The following is a 27,546-nucleotide window of genomic DNA, read 5'->3' as shown; positions in this document are numbered from 1 at the left end:
TGGAGGGGATAATGAGTGTTGTTCGTGTTAGGATGGCTGTTAGGAGAAATATTATTATTCTCATTAATATTATGATTATGATTATTATTATTATTATCATCATTATTACTAGTTGTATGATTGTAGATGGAAGGGCTGCTCGAATGGTGTATTGGATTAGTAACTATATCAGATGGAGGATGGGAAGAAGAATAACTTAAAGACAAAATATTAGTGTCTGTTATGGGAGGATTGCGTAGGAGCTCAGTAATAGTGCAAGAATATATAACATCATTATGGATACAATCATTTATTGAGTGGACAAAGATGTTTGTTATTACAATTACAGTTAGTTTTGGGTTTAATTGGGAAAGGGAATTTTTGGGCTAATTTAATTTTTTTGTTATTAGATGTTAATATTCTTTGTGCTAAATTAGGCATTGTTGAATAAGAAATCCGGATTGAATTTTTGTTGAAAATAGAACTATATCTGTGTGGGTATTTGAAAGAGTTTTGTACAATGTTGAAGAATTCCTTAGGTATATTAGTTTTGACATTTAGGCTAAATGGAGGATTAAACCAAATATTTTTCTTTCTCCTGATGCGACTAGGTGGGTTAGAGGCATTGCGATTAGTATTTTGGTTTGGATTATTTCTCTTCCCAGATCTTTTTTATTTATAGTTATGTCTCGGAAGTAGAGTGAAAAACACATCTTATTTTTCTTTCATTAATATTATTTTTTTCCTTGTACACATTTTTGTGAATTATTCCATGGATTTCTGCCTTTGGATTATTATGGACCATCTTCTTCCAATTACGGGATTTCCTTGGATTTTACTTGTACCAATGGAAATTCTTTTAACTTTTTTGAAGTTTTACATTTAGATTTTACCGTCACTGGATTTTTTATCTTCCACCAGACTATCCATTCATGTGTAATCATTTTTTTCTTTACCATATTCCCTCTGCTTAACTTATTTTGTTTTCAAGTAAGATCTTTGACTTACTTGTTGTTTCATCAAATACTTCTGCATGTAAAATCCGATCCCGCATTTTGCTAATTCCTACCCTCTGATGAGAAGGAGAGTATTTCTTCGAAACTCTGTGAATTAAGGACCATCCATTTATCTAGTGTTTCCTTTTCAGATTAAATATGTTTTTAACTCATTTCAAAGTGTTTTTTAACATATTTTATTAACTGTTTGCTCATATATATATATATATATATATATATATATATATATATATATATATGGAGAAGGTGAGAGGAGAAAGTACTGAGTAAACAAACTTATTTTATTGTCTGTGATTACAAAGCCGTTATCATTGTCATATTCTTTTTGTTTTCAAAATCAAAAAGAGGAAACTTGAATTACTTTTAAAGTGGAAATCGCTTTTAGTAAATCCATACACATGTGGAATCGGCCTGATGGAAACTCTAGAGGAAGAGCGCCAGTCTGTAATGAAATAGGGACATAAATGGTCTGTAATGTTCAATGCTACCAAGACTAAGCTTCTTTCCTTTAATAATTACAAGAAATCTTTTCAACCACTGATAGCCATAGCTAGTGATACATTACCTGAAAGTACTTTGTTTAAACTCCTCGGTTTAACGTTTATAGGGAACATGAATTGGAACAGATATACTGAGGGCATTGCCAAGGCTGCTGCAAAGAAGGTGGGCTCTAGTATCCATCTACAAGGTCACCATTCGCCCATGTATAAAGTAGTGTTCCACATTTGGGCTGGTGCATTTCAAAAGAGAGACATATAAGAAAGAACAAACCAAACCTAAAGAACTTCTCAGTCAATGTCACTCACCTATCATAGTAAATGCACTAAACCAAAATAAAAGTTTTCTTGTAATTGCTACGTATTGACTTTTCACATATCACAGATATCTGTGTAGACAAAGTATTTAATGTGTAGCTATTTTTTTTTCAATTTTCTTCTCAGTTTGTTCAAGATAGGGAATGAGGCATTCTAACAGATGCCAGACATTCATCCATTATCTCATATATTCCAACCAAGAGATCTTTTTAAGATTCTAATCGTCCCTTTGAGTGCAATTGTTTGAATCTCTTGATTCACCGGGATTGTTATTTCTAGTACATGTTCCCAGGACTCACTGCGGCATTCGATATTCAACTTTTTACAGTGGAGATATTTACACAATTTAGTGTGTCATCACATTGCACAGCAGCCATCTCCCAGCAGAACCTTACAGCTGAATGTCAGGTGGCTCACACTTTCTGTTCCCATGTGTCAGAATCTGCACTTGTTGTCATTGCTGAGGCCACTCATATACTTAAAAGCATTGATCATCAAGCCTTCATCTTGGGCAGCCATGATAATCCTCTCCTGATCATAGTGGAGTAATCCTCTTTTTAGCCAGTCTATAGATCCTTCCTTATCTATATAATCGTGAGTGAATTCAACCAGAAAATACTTGGCATGCTGTTGATTGGCCCATTCTTCTATTTTTTTTTTTTTTTAATCGGAGGTACTGGTGTATTTTTGCTGACTCTTCTGAGCTATTTTTTTAGCAGACTTGTTTGCTGATTCAGTCTCATTTGTAAGACGGTTTCGTGATGGAGGTTGTTCTGCTGGCTCTTGTTTCGTGATGGAGGTTGTTCTGCTGGCTCTTGTTTCATGATGTTGCCTGGTGCTTACAATAGTGGCACGATGCTGGTGTAGCTACATTATGAGGGCAATTGTGTTTTAACAACACTTTTTTTTGCTGACTAGAATTAAAAGGGGGTTTGTCTATGTCATAATTTGTAACAAAGCTCAATAGAATATTTGGTTGATTTTATCTATAAAAAAATGAACGTTTCTGAATTTTTAGATGAGAATTAGTTATTTGCATTATTTGGATTCTTCAGACTACTGTTCTCATCTTGATTATTATTTTCACAACGTTTGGGTCGATGTAACCTCCGACCTTCTCCAGATGTATCTTGTTGAACTTAAAGACTTTCATTTGAAATAACATGCAGATTCCCAAGTTCGGCAGAAAGGTTCCTGAGTTTGATAAGATACACTTGAAGAAGGTAGGAGGTTATATCGACCGAAACATTGTGAAAATGACACTCAAGATGAGAACATTAGTCTGAAAAATCAAAATAATATGTATAAAAATGAATGTCTTTATTCTTCAATATAAACAAACAACATCAATTTTATTTATATACATTTCTGAAAATAAAATTTATTTATTCAAATTGAAAAGTTTTTTTTAATTCAAATATAAATAAAATAATAGAAAATCTCACAATAAAAAATAAGTACACTCAGTTTGCTTAAACAGAAATGCAAAATAAATAAGTAAAATATATTAAATTTTGAAGAGGGAAAATGTATGAATTGAAATAAAATATTAATAAATTAAAATTTTTTTTAAAGTACCTTTAATTCAACAATGATTTTTAATGTCTTTTCATTACTTATCCACTTATTAAATAATTAACGAAAATAATTCTTCATTTTAGTTATCTTTCTCCAATTATTAATATACTTAAAAAGTATAATTTTATATCAAATTTGAAGTTAAATATAGATTTTTTAAATCAATTCTTTCTATCGTGGAGAAGTTGCTGTTGTTTCGTGTTTATTTTATTTTCAGACTAATTAAAATATAAAGTGGTATAACTTATGTAATATAATTTATAAATTTTTATTTAAATGCTTAGTTTAAAAAATGAAATTGATGTATAAAAATAGATGAAAAGAAATAAAAAACAATGAAAAAATATGTAAATTAAATTACTTTTCTTTCTATGACATGTTTTCTTTTTAATTAAATTTTGTTCTTACATTAATTTAAAAGGAACGTTTTGTCCATTTCATTTTTTATAAATTTATTGATATAATTTAAATTTATACTTTTTATTACATTTAAATATAAACTTTACATCTTAATTCGATAGAATATCTTTAAAATATATCTTTTAATTTTTTTAAATGTAAATTTACATTCATTTATTTAGATTTTAAGTAAACTTGAATTTACTAGCAAAAATATGTCATTAGAGGGGAGTGAATTAATTTTATTTGAGGTTTTAAAAAATTTTTCTCTTCCTACTAGTTTCCACAATCAAACAATTGACCAATTAATTAAGGGTTTGGATTTAGAAATGCAAGATTTTTCGAATTGGATATCGGCTACTAATGTGGCCACTCCCTGCGCACAATTGTCTATGTGCAGTTGCAGAAGGAAACATCAATGAAGCAAGTACAAAATGCTGTTAGTCTGACTTAAGGTTTCTTTAAAATTAATGGTAAATAAGTGAAGTGAAAGAAAAGTGTTTGGCAAAATGCTTCTTAATCTGATTAGAATTATCAATATACTAAACAATGCCAACAATACAAGCCATCTCATTGGACAACATTTAAGCTCATTACACCTAATTATTATATCAAGTTTTGAACGTGTTTAATCAACGAATTCACATTTAGAAAATGCATTTTAAAATAATGAAAAATAATATATACTTAAACACTGGTGAATGTTAAACTGAATATCTAAAGTTTAATTGAAAAGTCCTGAATTTAAACATCAAAAAATGGTGGGAAAAAATTGTGTATGCAGAAAAGATGTGCAAAAGTTCACAAAATTAACGGTATTTCATCATTCTTTTGTAAACTCAGCTCTGTTTTAGTAAGTTTGATATTAACATTGAATAATTTGATGATTTCTATAAAAGTATTTCTATTGACACTTGAAAGAAGATAATGTGTGCCTGCCACATCAAAAGGTGATTGTGACTACCTAGATCTAGATTTGCATGAGGCTACATCTTTCATAAAATGGAAAATACAATGAATCAGCACATTTTTGTTGTACAGCCGTATTATCCTTCTAATAACAGGGCAACATTTTTTATATGGAAATGTAAGAAGCTAAAAGAACACTACTTCAAGGTAAAAAATTATCCAACGATAAGTGTTAGATTCCAGCCCAGAAAACAACAATTCTTTCCCCTTTGTCACAAACATTGCACATGGAATGTGAGGACTAAAGGCCAAAATAAGAGAAACAAGAGTTACAAGGGTACTGAAAGTTAAACCTTGTTATTATTTGATTTTACATGGGCTTGTATTTTTTCATTTTCCTCATATGAATGTCGACCATGAAAGAAACTTAAGGAAAAAAATTACATTACAGTCCATTATTCAAAACAAAAAAAAAATTAATACAGTTGACATTTTTCCATAGACAATCAGATGTGTTTTGTTTATTTGCAAGCATATTTTTCTAGAAAATCGAATTCGAACCATAATTGTTTAAACTTTGTATTGCTTTAAACTTTAGTACGACTTTGTCAATATTATTCCATTGAAAGGATAACTTTATAAATATGGTTAGCTAAAAACATTATGGGAATTTAAAATGACAAATAAAAGAGAACAATAAGAAAAAATCAATTATTATCCATGAACAAGTTAAAACAAAAGCATAAAAACTCAGTAATAAGAACCAATCTTATAAATATATTGTCACTGTCAGATTAACAGCTTTCTTTTAATCAGCAAAATTTAGTTTTTTGAAAATGCTTAACCTTCTTTCAATAATCAAATAAACTTCCATATGACTTTTCTCAGCCAAATATAGTGATCATTTAATTTGATAAATGTATAAATAATGCATATCAAAATAGCTTCATTACACTTGTATACAACAAGATTTACTGAAAGTTTTTGAAATACGATTTCGACCAGCCATACAATGCCATGCACATCTGCTGCTTTGAACAACAAGTAAATCAAGCACCATATGTAGCAGGTGAAATATTTTAGAAATTGCCAAACAACTCAAAAACCTGCAATACAAGGATTTAAAAATGTAGAATTTGATCACAAATTATTATCACGAACCAGAAATTGCTCTAAAACAGGTTTAAATTTATTCCTCCCTTACAATAAATACATTTGCAAAATAAAACCTCATTTCAAAGATGATATGATGAAATGTGTTAATATACACACACACACACACACACACACACATAATATATATTTCCCCCAAACCTCTGGCCTTGATGGAGAGAGATTAAAACTTGCTGCTATGGTTTCAAATGATCTGGAATAACAGCAAGAGGAGACTTGATTCCAAATATTTCTCATATGTTATATCTCCCTTTTATGGTTTTCATACATAAAGTAAATTTTACAGTGTATAAGGATTATTTGATATTGGAGATATTCAGAGGTGTGGGGGAAATATAAAATATTTTGTAATTCATATGCAAAACTAGGAAAACAAATGACTATGATTGAAGTATTGGTAAAAGTGGAGTATCTCCTTTAAAATTACTACCAGTTTCCAAGGGTGGTGAAAACGAAAATCACAGTAAAAATCCCAGGAAATGTGTAGTTTCCAAGATATGAAGAAATTATAAAGTGGAAGATCACTTTTCTATATTAATTTAATGTAAAATGAATATCCACTTTATAGCTAAGGTGGCCATAGAGTAGGTGCTCATTTTACGTTGAATTGATATAGAAAAGTGATCCTCCACTTCTTGAAACAGTAGTGTGCGACCCTAAGGGCAAATGTCACATAGCCCACTACACAATTCAGGTCATTAGTTTTCCAACAAGCCTTCATTTGTTAAATTCTGATCAGTAGTTGCCGAGATTTCGAACTTATAAAATTGCCCCAAAAACTGGTATATCTATATATATGGATATATCTATACTTGTCACGAAATTGAATATTGCAATGCTCATACTTTGGTTCTATGGGCCGAAACTACATGAAAATTTGTAGGCTTTTAGAAGATTATAATACTATTCTATGGATAAATTTTATGACAGTTGGTTAAAAAGATATATTTTCAAACCAATAAAATATGTTCAAATTAGCATAAATTTATATATATCGTGTTCTAGCAAGTCAGCTTTAGTTTTGCTGCTTTGGGATGTATTTTACTTCGGGTTTTTTTTTGTTTTGCTTGGTTGTCTCCCCTGTGGTCTTGCCAGGCCACTAATATATATATATATATTATTTAAATATTGAAATACTATATGCTACAGTATCTGTTGAGGATAGGTGTGTTTCTTCTATCTGGTTATCCGGGCACACTACTTGTGCTTGATTATTGGGGCCTATGTTTTGTTAAACCAACATATAAGAAACCTCTGAATCACATTTTCACTAAATCTGTGTGTAGACTGTTTTGCAATTTCTTCAGGGTCAGTTGCTTGTTCAATGGACGTTCAAAAACAGGAACATAATTTACTTTTGCACTGCTAAAAAAACATGTAAATTTTCATGTCTTATAAAACTCTTTGCAGTTAATAAAAAAGAACATGAAGAAATTTACACATGGAGTCTAAACCTACAGACCACACCATGCAAAAAAAAAAAAAAAATAAATAAATAATAATGCTATCAACTTACCCATAGTAGAATTTTCACGGCCCATTGTTCTATCATTGTTGTTAAGTGATGACATGGAAAAGTTGGCTTTACCGATGATAGATAAATTAAAATAACGGGTTTGATTACTGATTATAGTTAATAATCGGCGATATTCTGAGACAAAACTTAACTAAGATCATTCCCAGACTTATGCACTAAAGTCCTGTAAATTTTAAAGAAAATCTGTTAGCTGTTTTGGAGTCAATAAGGAACGAACTCACGCACAAAGTTGCATTTATATATATATATATATATATATATATATATATATATATATATATATATATATATATATATTAGTGGTTTAGCAGGGAAGACAACCAAGCAAAAAACCCTAAAATGTAGGCAAATTTGGGCATACTTAATTGGTTTGAAAATATAGGTTCTTTTTTACCAATTGTCATAAAATTTTAACCATATAATAGTATTATAATCTTCAAAAAGTATGCACATTTTCATATAGTTTGATCCCATAGAACCAAAGATATGAGTATTTCAATATTCAATTTGGCTTCCAGTATAGATATATCCATATATATATCCATATATATATATATATATATATATATATATATATATATATATATATATATATATATATATATATATATATACTATATTTTGGACAATTTTATAAATTCCAAATCTCAGCGACTATTCATTAGAATTTAACATATGAAGTCTCGTTGGAAAGTTAATGACCTGAATTGTGTAGTGAGCTATGTTACATTTTCCCTTAAGGTTACACATTAAGGGGATCATCCATCATCCAAAACCTATTTTTGGCACTTTTTTTACAGTCATAAAATGTTTTAATCATAGTCATTTGTTTTCCTAGTTTTGCATATGAATTACAAAATATCTGATATTCCCCCAAAACTCTGGCCTTGATGGAGAGGAGGCAAAAACTTGCTGCTATAACAGCAAGCGGTGACCTGATTCCAAATATTTCTCATATGTTATATTTCCCCTCTTTGGTTTTCATACATAAATAAATTTCACAGTATATAAGGATTATTTGATACTGGAGATATTCATAATCGTACCTTATTTCCAAAAGAGGGGAGATATAACAAGAAGTATTTGAAATCAGGACTCCTCTTGCTGTTATTTCAGGTCATTGTAAACCATAGCAGCAAGTGTTAGTCTCCCCTTCATTTGGGATGTGTGTGTGTGTGTGTGTGTGTGTGTGTGTGTGTGTGTGTGTGTGTGTGTGTGTGTGTGTGCGTGTATAAGTATATAGTAACATATCATAGTGATAGTAGTATTATAAGACTGAATCCTGTTGCTATGAGAAACACCGAAAAAACTAAAAAAAAAAGGGGGGGGGTTATACCTTTTTAATTAAAAAATATAAAAAAGATAAAACATAAATTTTCTATATGAAAAAAATCATAAGGAAAAGAATGATGATAGAATGGAAAGAATAATGTATAAAAATATCAATCCATATTTTATAAAACTTAGGGAGTTCAATAAGAACTATTACTGAAAGAAGTTTTCAAAATGGTTCCAAATGTCCTCTATGAATTGTTTCATTATCTTGAGCTTTTTTTTTTCTGCAATCCTTGCTACTATTCATATGTAGCCTTTCCCAATAATTATTTATCCAACAGATACATAAAGTTCACTCAAGTGCAAGTAACTTTCACTAGAGTAAGCATGATCAGTATATTTTAGAGTAAATGTAAGAATCTTTATATAAAAGCGAGACTATGGTTTATTTTAAACTTAATATAGTTTTGTCTGACGAAATTTTTTTTTATATTGTTGACCTTGTTCAAGCATTTTAATTCATGTTTTCATCTTCTTTGTTTTATCTCTTAAAACTCAATACCAACATAAACAACATAAAAATGATCATATATAAACACTCAAACTTAATTACCTCTGCCGGATAGGTTATGCTTTCAGTTCAGTTTGTAACTATATTTGTTTGTTGTGTACAGCCTAATTCCCATATCGCTTGACCAATCATCATCAAATTTTCAATCATGGTCTAACTTAAATGATTTCAAGGTCAAGATCACAAAAAAGGTGAAATAAAACTTTCACCTTCGTTTATCACAGAAACTCACTACTTAACCCATATCACATTGTATGTGACCTTGAACCTTGACCTTGAAAAAGTTAAATCATGGTCAAAATTTTTGAAAAAAATTTTGACCATGATTTAACTTCAAGAATACTTCATACAATATGAGGAAGTAAAACCCAGATAAGACTTTGAGTGCCAACCTGAGCAGTACACAGTATCTCTGAGGTATCGCACAGTCTTAGTCAGCTACATGCTATTATAGTCTGATCTCTCAAAGGTGAAAAAGTATGAGAAAAGCTCTGAAGAAAGCTTAAAGATATTATGACTAAAGCATTGAAAATAAGGATATTAGTCTTTCAAAAAAAAAAAGTATTTTTTCTTTTTAAAGTCAGACAAATCAATGTGTAATGAATGTATACGTTTTATAAATATAATGTAGCCGTTATAAAACAATTTTACTTTGATGTAATTTTTAACATAAAAAGAAAAATATAACTTAAATTTCATCATGGTAAAATACTTTTAAAAATTTATGTCTAGCTAGTAGGTAACATAGAACGGTAAGTAGAGAGGAGTGTGAAATTTTTAGGCGTGGAACTAAAAATGACAAGCATAGCAAAAGGATTAGTGTGTTGTCCCTGAGACTATTGATTCGAATGAATTGCAGTTGGGCGGACATTTAACTAAGTCTCAACCAACTATAACAATTAACAGATATTAATTAACAGCTGTTGAGAGTAAAATAAATAGAAACTTAAAGGGGATTTGCTGATAATAATAATACCACCCTAAAACAACGTTTACCTATTTTTAAATTACAATTATGGAAAAAGTTTAAAATTATATTAATGCGTCTCATTGATGGGAAGTATCACCAAATAATCCATCAGCTTACATGAATTAACCATATTCTTATGAAACAAAGTATCAAATGTAAATATAGAGAACTAGAATACCCGTCCTAACAAAGGTAAAATTAATTTCCCAAACATTTTGCACCATTTTTATGTCATCAAGGTTAAAATCACAATATAATGATATAAAGGTTAAAATCAAGATATAATAATAATTAAAATCAAGATATAATGATACTAAACCGAATGTCTAAGATTCTTATTCTACTTTTGATCCAAATCTATTGCACGATTTTGATTCTAGAAAATGTCTAATATTGAAAGTCGTTATAAGTGTTTTTAAGGATCTTTATTTTATTTTTTAAGAGATGGAAATTTAGGAAATCTTGTTTACTTGGTGTTTAATAATTATGGATAAAATTCAATACAAATTCGATATTTTTTAATTGTCGAATGAGAGGTTGTGCCCAAAATATTCTCCCCAAAACCCCTTTAAAATATGCTAAAATAATTAAAATTTGGGGAATATTTATTAATTGATGACAAATAACATTAACATTTCAAAACATTTTTTACTCTGTTTGCATGAAACAAAATTAAAACTTAATATATTCCAAATTTAAAGCCTTTATTTCTAGCATCTGTATTTCAAAATTCATAATATTACTTTAAATGTGAATCCTGCACAAATAAATATATAAACATACCTAACTTTACTAGAAACTAGCTTTTCGTACACAGCATAGCCCAGGAGTTAAGTTAATTTTGTTTTAATAATGCATAAGGAATAGCAAAGTAATTTAAAGTAAAAAAAGTAGAATTAATGAAAATGGCAGACTTGTTTTCTAAGAAATCGAAAAACATCCTAGTGAATATAATTTAATAAGTAAATAAGTTTTTGTAAATAAATTATTTGTTAGATTTTTTATTTCATATAGTAATTTAAGAAAATGGCTCAATTGTTTTCTAAGAAATCGAAATGCATTATAAAAGTTGTATTTATTTTCTTTTTGTTTGACTTTTTACTAATCAAAATGATATAATAGTATGAAAGAATCTGTTGTATGTGTAAGAGCTGGTCATATCTAACTTTGCCATCCTCATGGAGGGAAAAGTTAGAGATGAGGTGAGTTTTTTATGTGGAAGAAAATCCAGCTCTTATGAGAAGCATTGGGAACAAAAATAAAAATCACATCTTCATCTGAGCGAGGACATAAAGATACTTCACTTTAATTATAATCTGAAATGTGAGGAATCAACACAAAAAGAATCATTTTATTGTTTAATATGCAAATAAATTGATTGAAAATTTACAATTGTCTATCTTTAAAAAAATAAATTTGTGACTCTGTTCTGAATAAATGTCTTTTAATGTACTAGCATGGGTGTCCGGCGTTGCCCGGGTGTTTGGAGGTGTATGTTGAGCAAAAAAAAAAAAAAAGAAAAAAAAAAGGTCAATTTTTTTTAACTTTGACCCCTATTATGACCCCTTAACATTTATTGTTTTGAGCTCAGATAAAGTTATTAAGTTAGATCCATGTCGAAAGAGCCTATATCTAAAATTTCAAGTGTTTAGACCAAAAATTGGAGGAGGAATTTGGTAGAGTTCTAAAAGATCAAATCGTTGAACTTTGACCCCTTAACAGCCGAATTTCTGGCCAAAAACTGATCACACAAATTTTCCCAAATCTCAGTACCCTGTATATCAAATTTCGAGTCCGTAGACTTAAAATTGACAGAGTTATTGTCCAGGGAAATGCACACACACACACACACACACATCAAAACATAAGAATAAGCGAAGTAAAAAAAAAAACACAAAAAAAAACTAATGTAAAGCAAACGAACGATGTTAAATCTGAAAAACAAAAACAAAAAAGAAAACAGAAAAACGAACGTTAAAACTTTTGAAAAATAAAAACCAAAAAAAAACATGTGAAAAATGGCTTAAAGCCTTGGATTAACCACTAAGGAGGCTGTCCTATCAGCAGGCGCAAAGTACAGGGACTGCTGTATTGCCATTTGGTGAATGGACTCTGAACCATGCAGTAGTCTCTGGTGGGGCCTCTCGATGCCATACTAGTGGGTAATTGTTACGGCTTTACCTTTTCAAGTGCTACAAAAAAAAAAAAAAAATTTTCCTGCCTTTTTCTCTCTTACTTTCCCTCTCTGTACTGCTCTAACCAAGTATGCCGACCTGTTCCACAAATCCCAAAACCTCAACATGAAACATCTCAAAAAAAAAAAAAAAACCTAGAACCCCATCTTCCAACGTAGACCCCTACTACCAGGTCTCCTTCTCCAACATCAGGGGTCTACGTTCCAACCTTCCAGAGGTTGAAACCCAATTACAAGAGACAACACCGGACACATTTTTTCTAAGCGAAACTGGAATAGGGCCGACCACTTTCCTAGATGAGTTCATAATTAATGGATACTCTAAGTTAACATCTAAATCTGACCACCCAAGATCGCCATGGGCATGGAATATGTGCCTACATTAAAGATGGCTTCCCATGTGGCAGGGATATCTCTAGAGAAGATCCTAATTTACCATATATGTGCTTCCGGGTTGCACTTTCTTACACCACTGCATTTATATTTGCCCTCTATCGGCCCCACAACAGCGGAGTTACTATCTTTAATAGACCACATCTTGTCTGCACACCCCACGGCTAACATCCACATATGTGGTGACTTCAACGTCAATAACGTGGAATGGCAAATAAGATGGACGATGAGGGGAGGTTCTGTCATGATTTTGCCATTGCTTATGACCTCACTCAGATTGTTCGCGAGCCCACCCGTGTGCCCGATACTACAGGTCAATATGCAAGCCTCCTAGACCTTTTTCTCTCAACTTCCCCTGAGCTATGTTCATGTTCCGTTCTTTCTCCTCTAGGATCATCCGACCACTCCGTCATATCAGTTAAGATAAAAATGAAATGTAATAAGTTCCCAGACGTACCTCTCCACCGTACTGTATACCGATACTCCATGGCTGACTGGGATAGCTTCTGTACATTTATATCTGATCTACCTCTGCATTCCATGTTTAAAAATGATGTGTCCTCTATAGTATCAGACCTGATCAAATGGTTAATTGTAGGCATAGACCGATTCATATCATCTAAAAAATTCCAATAAAAATCTACCAGCCAGCCATGGTTCTCCCCAGAATGTACTGCTGCAATCACTTTTTTCATAAGCTACCAACGTAATAGATGCACTGAGACTAAAGCTGCTTTCAGGAACGCCAGCTATCACTGTAAAAGAGTAATAAAAAATGCAAGAGAGCTATATGCCCAGTCTGTTAAATCCAAAGTAGCTGATCAGCGGCTTGGTTCCCACCAGTTTTGGCAAATAACAAATAGGATCCTGAACAGAAGTGTGCGTTCTTTCCCAACCATTATCAACGGACCAGAGGTCATCTCCTCAGCTTCAGACAAGGCCAAACTATTTGCCAAAAACTTTGCAGCTAATTCTACCCTATGCGACGAAGGCCATCAACTCCCCATATTTCCTCCTATAACACAGAACACGCTAGGTAACATACAAATATCTGTGCATGAGGTCACCAAGCTAATCAAGAACCTTGATTCCAGTAAAGCTACTGGCTCTGACGGCATCCCAATCATAGTGTTAAAAAAGCTTCAACCAGAACTTGCTCCCATACTTACGAAACTGTTTAAACGTTGCCTTAAGGAGAAGTGCTTTCCAACACCTTGAAAAACCTCATCAGTATGCCCTGTATTTAAGAACTCAGGTAATGTCATCTCCCTCTCAGTACAGACCAATAAGTCTCCTATGTGTCATGAGTAAGTTGCTGGAATCCATATTAAATAGAGAAATAGTCAACCACCTCAGCAGAAATAACCTTCTTAGTGACACGCAATATGGTTTCCGTTCTGCAAGATCTACCGCAGATGTGCTAACGGTTATATCTCATAGGATTAGTGAATCTCTTGACAAAGGCTTCCTTTCCAGGGCAATTGCTCTTGACATATCAAAAGCCTTCGACAAAGTATGGCATAAAGGCCTACTTCACAAGATCTCCTGCTACGGTATAACTGGAAATATTCTCTCTATCATTAAATCATTTCTTTCTGATAGGCTCATAAGAGTAGTGGTTGATGGACAAAAATCAGAGGCCTGCAGTATTAATACTGGAGTCCCTCAACTCTCTTCCTGATCTACATCAATGATCACCCTAAACACATACTTAAATCATTCGTTGACATCTATGCTGATGACACGACCATCTACAGCAACACATCAAAGGCCGTAAATGACAAAGCTCTCTCTGATTCTCTCTCCTCTGATCTCGAACGAGTGGTTCAGTGGGGGAAGATGTGGCTGGTTACCTTTAATGCATCTAAAACCAAACCCCTATCTTTACATCATCAACGCTCTGATCTCCATCTGGCATCAATTGAAATGGATGGCTCTCGTCTAGGAGAAGCCCCATGTTTTGACAAGCTTCTGGGCTTGACCTTCACTCCTGATCTGAAATGGAACACGTACATCAAGTCTGTTGCCAAGGTCGCTGGAAAGATGGTGGGATCCTTCTACCGCTCCAAAAGATATCTTACTACTGATGCAATTCTCTATCTATATAAAAACCAAGTACGTCCAAGGATGGAGTACTGCTGCCATATCTGGGCAGGAGCTGCTAAAAACAGCCTATCTTGCCTTGACAGAGTACAAAATAGACTTTGTGGCTTAGTGGAGGATGCCTAGACCTGTTTATATACCCCCTAGATAATAATATCTAGGATTTGGGAACACGTGTAGCGTCTAGATTTATTTACGTCGATTTTTACAAAATTATTGCTATTTCAGCCCGTCTTGTGTTTGTTCAGCTTTTTCGTATAAAAAGCGAAACTAATTCCAAGCTAAGCACTGTTTCCGGCAATTGCACCGGGAAACGTCCAGAAGCAATCAGCTTTGATCTATGTGGGGCCAAACTTCATATATCAGACAATTGCTATTCAATCTGGACAATGGGGAGCTGATTTCCCGCTCCCCAACATCTTGGGGAAAAAAACAGTTAAAGTTGGGTAAACAAACCCAAAAGCTACCCCGCAGCAAAAGTTAATGAGGTCAATTAATGAGGTCAAAAAGAAGCAGTAGAGTTAACTTTTATTGCGCCCACGTGTCAATTCTGTTTTTATTACATAAATTCAAACGTGTTTCTGTTAGTATGTTGCGGTGGCCCAGTGGTTAATGTTGCACGATTTTTTTTCACACTTGGTTCGGGTTCGATCCTCATACTCACCTACCAAACTTTTTTTTTATTTTAACCCCCCCCCCCCCCCCGAGTTTTGATTTACCCAAAACCACACACACATCCAAACACCCAGGCAACGCCGGGTACCCCCCACTAGTCAATATATAAATCTATGTATGTATGTTTGCATCATGTCTGCCTAAAACGTTCAACAGAGGCGACGGATTTTCACAAGATGTGTATCGTTTTGAAGCTCGACCCTTCAGACGACAACTATCAAAAAATTGGCTAAAAACATTAATTTCTTTACCCTCAACTGGGCATTTTTCTACAGGGAGGGGTCGCTTTTTTCGCCGATATTTTCGAAAGTCATCCCCTCTTTTCGATTGTCTAGCCTTAATTTAAACCTATGTCACTCCCGGTTTAGCGGTGGTCGTAGCAGCAAAGACATCACGTTTTTTTTCCTGTTCTTTTCCTCCTTCGCGGTACGGGTCACACACCTCCAAACACCCAGGCAACGCCGGGTACCCATGCTAATATATATATATATATATATATATATATATATATATATATATATATATATATATATATATATAAAATTCTTGTTTACATGCATCAGAAACTTTTACATAATCAACCAAAGTTCAAAACTGAGGAGAAAAAGGATAGTATTATTCTTGGTCAAGTATGCAATAAATTGATTAATGTAATAATAGTAATGAAGTTATATGTGTACATTTCTTCTGGTGTTGGAGCATTCGTTGAATGTGGTTCAGAATATTTGCTATATCAACTTGCTTTGTGCGTACATTAGTGTGCAAAGCTGTTGCTGAGCGAGTGCCAGTGCCATTCTGAAGATAATTCCACGCTGTAGCTATTACTGGTGATATACCTTGCCAAACAGAGTGAACTTTTTCATATCTATTATGTCATTTTGCTGTTCAATGTACACATGCTAATTTAATAGATTTAAACTGTAAAAATTAAATGTAAATATTGAAAAAAAAAACAATCTACAAAATAGATTTTATATTAAGTAACTTGATTAAATAAAAAGGGGTCAGTAACAGTTACTTTATTCCGAATATGCATAATCTGTTCTTCAATTTACTTTGATATTTAATATTTTAACTTTTTAACTAAAATTTAAATTGACAGTTTTCTTGTTTTTTTTTTATTACTATTCTTTAATATTTATCTACAGAATTATTTATATTACAATAAAAACAAACGATTAGAAATCATTGATAACTGTAATTTATATTTAAAATCAGTTGTTTTTAATAATTGATATCTTAACATTCACGGCGAGAAGTAGGATTTTATTAGATATAGAATTTGAATAGGGTATTAAAAAAATAAATGAATGACTCGTGTGAATACTATAATGATTAATTTGATTAGATTTGGTTGTCCCAACAGAATGAAGACCAAGGAAGCAGACAATTTAATCAAATCCATGGAATAAAAACAAAGTATGAGGGTGTTTTTACTACATTTTTAAAAACAATACAAAACTATAATAAAACATTCATTTTTAATAGATTTGGAAATTTAGTAAATTTATTTTAATTTGAATGAGACACATTTTTTTCTATTTAAAAGAAATCATTTTAGATCTGTCACATTCTTTAATTGTTTACAAGAAAGTCTGTGTAAAATTCTCAAATAAATTTTCTTGAAAAAGATATCAGCACATCTTCAGCTGAATCGTTTTCATATACAACTACTGAAGTGTAAAAAAAGTTTATCGTCTGGAAAAAAAAGAAAATCACATTGTGTTTTCATTCTGGGCGAGGATGTGATTTGAAGTCAAATTACTTCATTTTTCTTATCTTCGCCGGTAATTTCAGTTTCCCTGGTTCGATGTAATACTCCATGTTTTAATTATGCAGATTAATATGAATTGTTTTCTGCACTCTTTTATCAGTGCCATGTTTTGTATTCTCGCTTTCTCATTTTACTAATTTTTTTCTTCAGAACTTTACTCATTCACCATACTTTCCTATTTACTAAACTTTGTGTTTCATATTACCTTCACTTCTCTGGCAAGTTGTTTTTGCTTCCTAACTCTTCACTCTGCGACCTGCTAGACGGCAAAATGTACTGTTTTTTTCTTTCTCATTAATTTGATTAATAAACTAAAAGTGTTACCTTGCCCACTCCCCAAATAAAAATGAAAATTATGAATTGTACACAGGTTAAATGATAATTATCCTAACAACTATTTTGCTTTTCTTTATTCCTTGTTTCACTTGTATACATATACTGTTTTTACTTTGTAAAACTACAATAGTCTTTTTCTTAAATCTTTACATTTACTGAATCGATTTGTAAAATTCACTTTTCCTTCAAGTTTTTTTCTATTTACAATTTACTTCAATTTGAATTCATGGTTTTTAGAATAAAAACAAATGAAGTGAACATGAGACAAAAAGCAAAGTATTGAAATTTCTTAACATGAAAGTGAAAAGCCTGAACAAACAAAGGATATAGTTGTGAAAATAATCCTATCACATACTTACCACAATATGTTTTACTTTAGATACATATAATTAGTTCTATTGATTCAGGGTGGAGCCAATGACACACAATTGATATGAAATTATCACCAAGGACAAAGGAATACTTTAATGAAATGAAGAAAATGCTGCCAATGCATAGTTTTAAAATAATGACAAAATATGAATCTATTTTTAATTTGCTACTTAGAGTAGATCACAAAGGTTAAAAAAATAATTTGAATAAAAATTGCTTGTATATGTAAATAAAATTTAAGCAAAATTAATTTGTCAAAAGATATGCGCGCGCACACACACACACACACACACACACACACACACACACACATTACTTAAGTAAAATGAAATCAGAAATTCAAATCAATGTTAATCAAAAATGACTTGTTTTTATATTTATTGTGTTTGTTCCATTCATTTTCTGATTTTCTCAAAATTTGTTCATCAGCTTTGGAGAAAATTTAGCTCGATTTGGGGGGGGGGGGGAGTCTTCCTATCAATAACATGGTCCCACCTAAACTTTAGATGATGAAATCATTTTGTAATAATGTTTTATTAGTTATCAGTTTATTGTCCACAGTTCATCTCATTATTAAAGATTGTCTATCCGATTCAATTTTTGTTGGCACAAGAAAAATTATGTAAGTATACAAATTCCCATAAGACATTGAAAATGTCCCTCAAATGCAAAGATATACGAAATTTATTAACTTTTCCACAAAATCAACCAAATTGTCTGGGGAAAAAATACGATTTTCACAAATGTCTAAAAATCACTGTTAAATATTTTACTCAAAATAAAGTAAAACAAGATTTAGGATTAACGATTATTCAATCATGTTTGCTCCCACCCAATCTCACCGGGTGCTATCCCTCTCCGTAAAAATAATGATGTTTGGCAACATAAGACAATTACTAGTAGAGATGCATGCTTTACTTGTGATTTACCAGAAAGATTTCCATGAAATGTAATTAAAATTTGAGCAAAATGATTTTTTAGTATTTTGAAAACTCATTGAATTTTAGAAAAGCAAATTATAAATGAAAAAATAAGTTTAACATTTTTTTTAATGTTCAACTATTCCATTAAAAGATGCTCATCATATCATTAAATTTAATTTTATTATGTAGAACAAATTCAACAATGCCTATACATATGTAAAATTTGTGGAAAGGAATTTTATTTTTCTCGTTTTTTTTAATATTAAGTTATCATGGAGAAAGATGTGAGAATTTTGAATTGGTTGACTTGCTCAGTAGGTAGGTCGATGGGGAAGAAAGGAGTGCTGGTAGCCGTGACCAACACGGTCGGTGGTCCGTTAATCAAAGAACCTGAGTGCCTATTCCTTACAAGTTAAATAGACATTCCAGTCACGCATGAATCTCGTTGACTGAGAGTTGGAGTAGATAAAAAGGGGTGGCCGCTCTACTGTTGTTGTAGTTGTTGCTGTCTTTTAGACAAATTACACTTCGACCATCGTTACCCATTTGTTACTTTTACAAGGAAAGACTGCTTGTAAGCAACGTCGACATTTCGTTGCAAGACTTAAACCGTCTTTTCTTCGCCCCCCCCCCTACTCGTCGGTATCCTAATTCCGACACATTGCAACGAAATGACTTTATTTCTATTTAAATGACTGTCTTTTTTTTTTCGCTTCAGTAACGCACGTGGTTTTATAAAACAGTAATGGCCGTCATCTAATGAAACAAAGTGTAACTGATTCTTTTCTGTTTTAAAATACATACATTGAAACGAAATTGATTTCTCCTCTTTGGAGTTGGATTATTCTAGTGTTCAACGGAATTTATAACATGGATGATTCAGTCTTAATGGAGGACCTTAAGCTGAAACAAGAACTTCTTCAAAGAAAAATACTAAATACCCTGGAAGGGTTAGAAAAGGAAGAGAAGAGTTCTGAAGAAGTGCTTTTTCTATTTAAGCGAGAAATAGATGACTGGTTAGAAGAGCTTGAGGGTGTCTCCTTTGGCATGGAGGAACACTTTGCTGCAAGAGGAGAAGCAGAAGCATTGGCAAGCTTAAGTCTAGCTTCATTCCGCTTTAAATATGGAGCGAGACAGCGTTTAAGTTCTTTGCGGAAAGCTGACCAGAGTGAACACCCAGCAGTTACCTCGATGGAAGATGTTGACTCAACCTCTAATCATGGCAACCTGGTTACTCCAGAAAATGAGAGATCGCCACCCTTCAAACCAACAACCCATTCTTCATTTTCTGTGCAGCCATTTAAAATAAAGTTGAAGGGACCACGCTTTGATGGGAAGGACTTCGACACCAACAAGAGGAGCTTCAAGGACTTCTTGACAAAGTTCGAAAATTGTGCCAGGTCCATAACATCAAACACGGAAAGACTATATTTTTGGAGGTGCTCCTTGGAAGGTAAGGCACTCCAACTTATAAATCATCTTTCCCCCTCTGAAGATAGTTACGCTATGCCCCTTAAGCTATTAAAGGGCCAATATTTGGACGAGGAGGAGATAAGAGGTGAAATAATTAAGGAAATATTAGATTTCCAGTTAGATAATCCCAAAAACCTGGAAGGATTAAAAATTTTATGATAAAAACCGAGGCGGATATGTGGGAGTTAAGGGCCTCGTATAGTTGTGACTTATATGACGATAAGTCAGCTGGAGCAATAATAATAGCACAAGTATTATTTGCGAAATTTCCGCCCGAAGTAAAGGGAGAAATCTTACGAATCTCTGGGACTACCTACCCGACATTGTCCACACTATTGAAGGAAACAAATGCTAGTTGCCAAACAGTCGACCAAACCTAGGCTGCAACCTAAGATTAAGCCAGAGGAGACGATCGAAACCTCATCTCTTAAAACTTTTAATACCGAATTGAGATCCGAGGTAAGATGCGACTTTTGCAAAAGCAATAACCATTTGTCTGAGGACTGTGGCATGAAGCCAGGATAACCCGATGTAGAGAGCTGCATCTTTGTTTTCGGTGCCTAAAGAGATCTCACTTGGGGAATATGTGTCCATTAAGGACATCAAGAAAAATTTGTTGTCATAGTTGCAACTCTAAAGAACACATGACTGCTATGTGCTCAACTGTTACGAGTAGTATGCAGGTTGATACCTGGCTACATACAAAAGATGATGATGCTTTCCTTTCTCCCATAATTGAAATAATAGTGCAAAGAGGGAATAAAAAAGGTGAAGGTAAACTGCCTGTTAGACACCGGCAGTCAAAGAACTTATTTGGACTCTTCAATTTTAAAGAAGTTAAATTGCCTCTCCTTCGCAAAGGATAAAATAATGGAAGTAAAGACCTTTTTAGGAACGAGTCCTAAAACCTTTAAGAAAATCTCATTGGGATTGAGTTTGATGCTCGGCAAAACACATACTCTTCAGATTCTTGCGACCAAGTTGAACTTGTCTTACAACCTTGAAGGATTTACTCAGATTCTTGGAAATTTAAAGAATCACAGACTGGCTGCAAAGTTTAATGCAAAGGAAGATTTGGTTACTATAGATGGGTTACGAGGATTCTATGCAATCCAGTACCTGGAACCTTTAAGATAGTCCCTTGCATGTATGGAGAAGCATTCGAGACCAAAAAAGGACTAATCCCCTTTGGAAACAGGTGTTCTTTTCTATATAAACACCAGATTAAAAACCAAAAAAGAACACAGATTAATTATGCAGAGGTGTTGGCGAAAACTCCACCACTTCCATCTTCCAGAATCAACTACGTGGTTCACCCAGAGGAATCCTACCCAGACCCTCTAAAAAATTGGTTTGAAGAGAGTAGTGTTCAACGAGGGTTGGAAAACATGTTCAACCTTGAATCTATTGGATTACCCATTGACGAGAAATTCTCCACCTTGAATGAAGAGAAGGTTAAGCAGTTTAGAGATTCCATCACATACAAAGATGGTCTCTATCATGTACAACTTCAGTGGTATGGAGATAAATTAAAATCTTCTAATTATAATGTGCTATTCAGGTGCTAGAAGAGGTTAATAAGGATCTGGAGAAGAAAAACTTGTATAATCGTTATCTGCAAGTTTTTCTACAACAGGAAGACGAGGATATTATTGAAGAAATTATTGTGCCTCCTGAACAATTTATAGACTATGTATGGAGTCCCCATAGGCCAGTGCTAAAACTAACAGACCAGACTACTACCAAGGTGAGACCGGTATTTGATAGTTCTTATAAACATAAGGGCTCAGTATCATTGAACGAAGCAGCATATCCTGGAGTGAACCTGATGAGCAACATGTTAAAATTGATGATCCAATTCCGAACAAACCGATATGTCTTGTTGGCTGACATCAGAAAAGCATTTCTGATGATTCATCTGGCATCGGAAAAGGATCGTAATCGGTTTTGCTTTTTTCTGAAGAAAGGTGAAAAATTACATAGCTACAGGTACAAAACCCTTATTTTTGGCTTCAATGCAAGCCCTTTTATTTTAAATTACGTGTTAAAGTTTCATGCAGAGAAATTACCTTTGGATGAATGTTCGGAGGCACTGAAATCCATTTTATGTTGACAACCTAGTGAAAATTGCGAATAATGCAGAAAATCTATCTAACTTGTATATCTCTGCGAGAGAGCGTTTGCAGAAGGGAAATTTTGATTTACAGTCTTGCAATTCCAACTGTGTAAGACTCCAAAAGAAAATGGAGGCAGATGGAACGTTATCAGGATTCGACTCTGGTTGAGAAAAGGTGCTGGGGTATCAATATGACCCTGTCCAAGATTCTATAAGAGTCTCCCCACCATCATGCGACTTGGAGGCATCAACTAAGAGGAAATATTATCGGAGACCTCAAAGGTATTTGATTCTTTGTCTCTGTATCTACCTGTGACAGTGCGATGTCGTTTATTGATGAGAGAAATATGAAGACAAAAACTGAATTGGGATGACATAGTTCTTCAAGGTATGAGTTCAGTTTGGAGAACGTTGGCAAAAGATTTATCAGCGTTAAACTCTGTATCTTTCCCCAGGAGATGAAGGAAGGATACAAAATTATTCTTTTTCTGTGATGCAAAGCCACATATGGGTTTGCGGTATATACTGTACATGATGGAAATTCATCCTTGGTATTTGCCAAAGCGAAAATGGCTCCTTTGCAGGGAAAATCCCTCCCAACGTTGGAACTTCTAGCAGTATTTTTAGCAATGAAATGCTTCCCTTTTATAAAAGAGTCCCTAAAGAACATTCCTATAAAAGGCGTCTATGTAATCACAGATGCTCAGGTAGTTCTGTCCTGGATTTTGGCTGACTTCATCCAAACAAAAAATGTATTTGTACAGAATAGATTGCAGGACATAGCTCAAATGTCTGAGAAAGTTAAAACTGATTTTAACATAAATATAAACTTTCAGTACACTTTAACAGATGAGAACCTGGCCGATTACATCACCAGATGTTTGACTATCAAGAAATTTAAGGAAAAGTTTTCTCTTTGGTATGAGGGACCGAAATGGATAAGGCAAGAAGAATCCTCCTGGTGCCATCGTGAATTGGGTTGCCTTTCTAAAGTTCAAATAGAGCGGATTGGTGCTTCAGTAAATTATGCCGCAGAGAATGAAGTGGCTCCATCAGAAATAAAATTGGAAAAATTCTTCAGTTTAAGCAAGTTGATCAGTGTAACTTCACTGATATTCAAGTTCATCAACAAGTTAAAAAAGAGGGAGATGGGTCCTGAGTTACAAGCAAATGCCTACCTGATCAAGACAATGCAAAAACAATCCTTTTCAAGGGAGTTGGACTTTTTGTTGGACCCTGGAGTAAATAGCATGCCTAAACTGTTGAAGAATTTGAATCTCTTTTTGGACCACAAGGGCATTATACGATCGATGGGAAGAATAGGAAAATCGGAATATCACTCATATGAGGTCCAAAATCCTATTTTATTGGGAAAAGAGCATTATCTAACAAGATTGATTATTCAAGAATATCACCAAAGAAGCCAACACTTAGGCTTAGCCACAACATTGAATGAAATACGATTGGCAGGTTACTGGATACCACAAGCCAGACAGGCTGTTAAAAATGTGGTTAGTACTTGTGTGAAATGTAAAAGCTATAATGCCGTTTCCTTTTCAATACAAAATTCGACCAACTTACCAGCCCCTCGGGTGAATTTTGTCGGGCCCTATCTACATACCGGTGTGGATTTTACCAGCCATATCTATGTTAAAGGACAAGAAAAAGACTATAAAATGTACATTCTTCTATTTACATGTATGAGTATTAGGGCTGTACATTTGGAACTGGTTCCGGATATGACTGTGAAATCATTTATTCAAGCATTCATTAGGTTCACGAACGTGAATGGAATCCCTACACACCTTTATTCGGATAATGCTCGCACATTTAACGCTGCTGCCAGAATCATTAACTGGGGCATAATAGCGGACGAATTCAAGGAAAGATTTAGCCCATATGACTTAAAACATTGCACAATTCCACTGTTTTCACCTTGGTACGGTGGTAGTTGGGAGAGGTCTATCAAGACCATAAAATCTTGCTTATATAAAGCAATAGGAAGAGGTAAAGTAGACTATTTTGGTCTACTAACAATTTTGTCTGATGTGCAAAGGGCAGTAAATAGCCGCCCCCTGACATATAGGAGCTCTGAGAATGCTGATCTGAATGTCTTAACCCCTAACTCTCTCATGAATGCGAATGTTGGTCAGGTAATAATAATGCGGTTGAAAAACCAGGACCTGGAAACGATCGATCCTCTTAGTCGAAATGACTTGATTCAAACCCTGCGTTCCCGGGAAGAAAGTCTGACTAAATTTAGGAAAGTTTGGAATGAGGGCTATTTGTTTAGTCTCAGAGAAAGAGCAATGAGCTTGGCTGATTGTTCTTTTGAAGATAAAGTAAAACCAGGAGATATAGTGCTCATAAAAAGCCCTCTGAAGACAAGGCCTTTTTGGTCCCTAGGTGAAGTTCTACAGCTAATCCAAGGAAGTGATGAATTGGTGCGCATGGTGAAGGTGAGGAAGGGGAATGGAGCTATAGACATACTCTATCAAGCATCTCTTTCCTCTGGAAATCTCTCAACAGCCTGGAGAACCTGACCCAATAGGCATGGAACCATCGAGTTCACAGGATATAAGCCAGGACCCTCAATGGAGAGAGAGTACTATAATTTGGATCTGTCCTAGCTGTAACAGACCTAAGGATAGCCTATGATAGCCTGTGATAGATGCAATGACTGGTTTCACTTCAGCTGTCTGGGTCTAACTGAAGCACCACCAGAAGATGAACAATAGTTCTGTCCGACTTGCAACCCTCAAGGAGTTGTAACTGGTAGACCCAGTTTATCAGGAGTCTAAACAAACTTTTATTCTCTTAAAGATTTTTTTTTTTCTTTTGTGGGGAATGTGTGAGAATTTTGAATTGGTTGACTTGCTCAGTAGGTAGGTCGGTGGGGAAGAAAGGATTGCTGGTAGCCGTGACCAACACGACCGGTGGTCCGTTAATCAAAGAACCTGAGTGCCTATTCCTTACAAGTTAAATAGACATTCCAGTCACGCATGAATCTTGTTGACTGAGAGTTGGAGTAGATAAAAAGGGGTGGCCGCTCTACTATTGTAGTAGTAGTAGTTGTTGCTGTCTTTTAGACAAATTACACTTCGACCATCGTTACCCATTTGTTACTTTTACAAGGAAAGACTGCTTGTAAGCAACGTTGACATTTCGTTGCAAGACTTAAACTGTCTTTTCTCCTCCCTAACATAGTTAAAAAGAAAATAACGGTTTTACTAAATATATACGATCAAAAATTATGTACGATCAATGTACGACTAATTGCCGCTGCTGATAATGCAACTTTGACACAGGCGATCGTCTGGATCCATCAGCATTACAGGTTTTCCAAAAAAGCCGGTCAGAATAAAATTGGACTAATTTCCCCTCAACACGGTCATTTTTACAGGCTCGCAGAAATGATGAAAGTGTGAAGCTTGAAAAAAAAAAAAAACAATTATATTTTACAAGTAACCTTTCTCTTTTAAATTTGAATTTTGTAATGCAATAACAATGTAACACTAGAAAGTCTTCACGAAAAGTATCATTATTATTTACTATTACTTGCTTGGTTTTTTTGGTTTGTGTCTTTCTTTCTTAAATTAAACTTGAAACTGTCGAAGTTACTTTGACTAATTAAACTCTTAATGACTGAGAATTATTTTTTCTAATACAATGTGCCAAATAATTGTTTCAGTCTTTTAGGATTTAATTAGACATACATAAAATCGTGTTTAATTTTTAGTCATGCATAATTAGTAAAACTAAGGTACTACTAATCTAAAAAATAAACTTGTTTATCTTTTTACAAAGATTTTTAATGAAAAAAAATGAAAAAGTGACACACAGAATTGGAAAAAATAATTGTTTCAGTTAATTGTTTAATTATGTAAATAAATACTTATGTATTTATTTACTATCTACCTTAAGAAAGAATATTTTAAAAAAATAATTTATTTTTCGTAAATACTTTTCATATGAATCTAAAAATATATTTGCAAAAAATAACCTCTCGGCTGAAACCTGAAATTCATTTCATTGTTTAATAATAATAATACCAGAACAGATTTTTACAGTATTTTGTTCATGCTGAAGTTGCTTTAATAGCAAATCAGCAGCAGAAGCAAATAATCGTACATAATTTAGTCGTACAATTTTAGTAAATCCCCTTATGTACAACCAAAATCCGGCATAACTAAATGTCTGATTCAGCTCCTGGTGATTCAAGCAACTTTACATGTTTCTATATTTTCTAAACAGTAGGAGCAATCAGTCGTGCATCGTGCATTGATCAAGAATAATTTTGGTCATACATTTTTAGTAAAACCTAGGAAGATAGTGTTGGTAAACTTGTAAACCAGATCCTATTTGAATGTAAAACGACCCCCAAAATAACATAATTAGGTTGTAAAGATAGTTTATGGGGAATAGTTCAAACGATTGTATTTTGAATATGTAGAGGAATGGTGCAGAAACAATATCAAAATATGAAAGGCACAAAATCCCTCAAGACACTGAAATACAAACAGATTAACTTATCCAAACAAGGATGTGACGATTGTCAGTAAGAGACAAATCTGGGGAACAAAAAGCTAGGAGAAATTGGAATTAAAGGGAGTATTGACTACTGACACCATATAAATTATGGTACTGATAAAAAGAGCTCAAAATTCTCACATGCCAAGGAACATAATGAGATAGCATCAACTAACCACAGGTAAGTTGAAATAGAAGAAAATGTAAAAAAAAAAAAAAAAGAAAATTTGATGAAATCAAGGAAACTGAAATTGTCAGGGTAGATATGGAAGAAAAATCAAATAATTTGCTATCACCACCACCCTAAAAATGACGGCATTAAAAATCAAGGAAGAAGAGGATCACACAGATCTCTAACGGAAAGGCATGAAGAGCACTGGAAAGGCTTACTGCCACTCTAAAGAAAGCCAATGCCTGCTACCCATGATAAATTAA

At 33.5% G+C, this 27,546-nt stretch overlaps 2 protein-coding genes across 12 annotated transcripts in view; one reads left to right on the top strand and one right to left on the bottom strand.

The window, feature by feature from the left end:
- Nucleotides 1–27,546, bottom strand: part of LOC145284745 (diacylglycerol kinase beta-like) — a 616,369-nt gene that overhangs the window by 307,011 nt on the left and 281,812 nt on the right. The gene's annotated exons all lie outside the window — the stretch shown is intronic.
- LOC145284615 (uncharacterized) lies at nt 23,151–25,124 on the top strand. The gene has a single exon (XM_080133523.1). It carries the CDS (start codon nt 23,151–23,153, stop codon nt 25,122–25,124), a length of 1,974 nt encoding a protein of 657 aa, XP_079989649.1.

The sequence above is a fragment of the Euprymna scolopes genome, chromosome 9 (assembly GCF_053919585.1).
Source record: "Euprymna scolopes isolate OS-2025 chromosome 9, ASM5391958v1, whole genome shotgun sequence".
NCBI lineage: Eukaryota > Metazoa > Mollusca > Cephalopoda > Sepiida > Sepiolidae > Euprymna > Euprymna scolopes.
Note: the sequence above shows the minus strand (reverse complement) of the source record. Positions and strands in the feature narration are given on the sequence as shown.

Coding starts and splice junctions, on each gene's coding strand:
- LOC145284615 (XM_080133523.1), top strand. CDS start 23,151: ATGGCTCCTTTGCAGGGAAAATCCCTCCCAACGTTGGAACTTCTAGCA.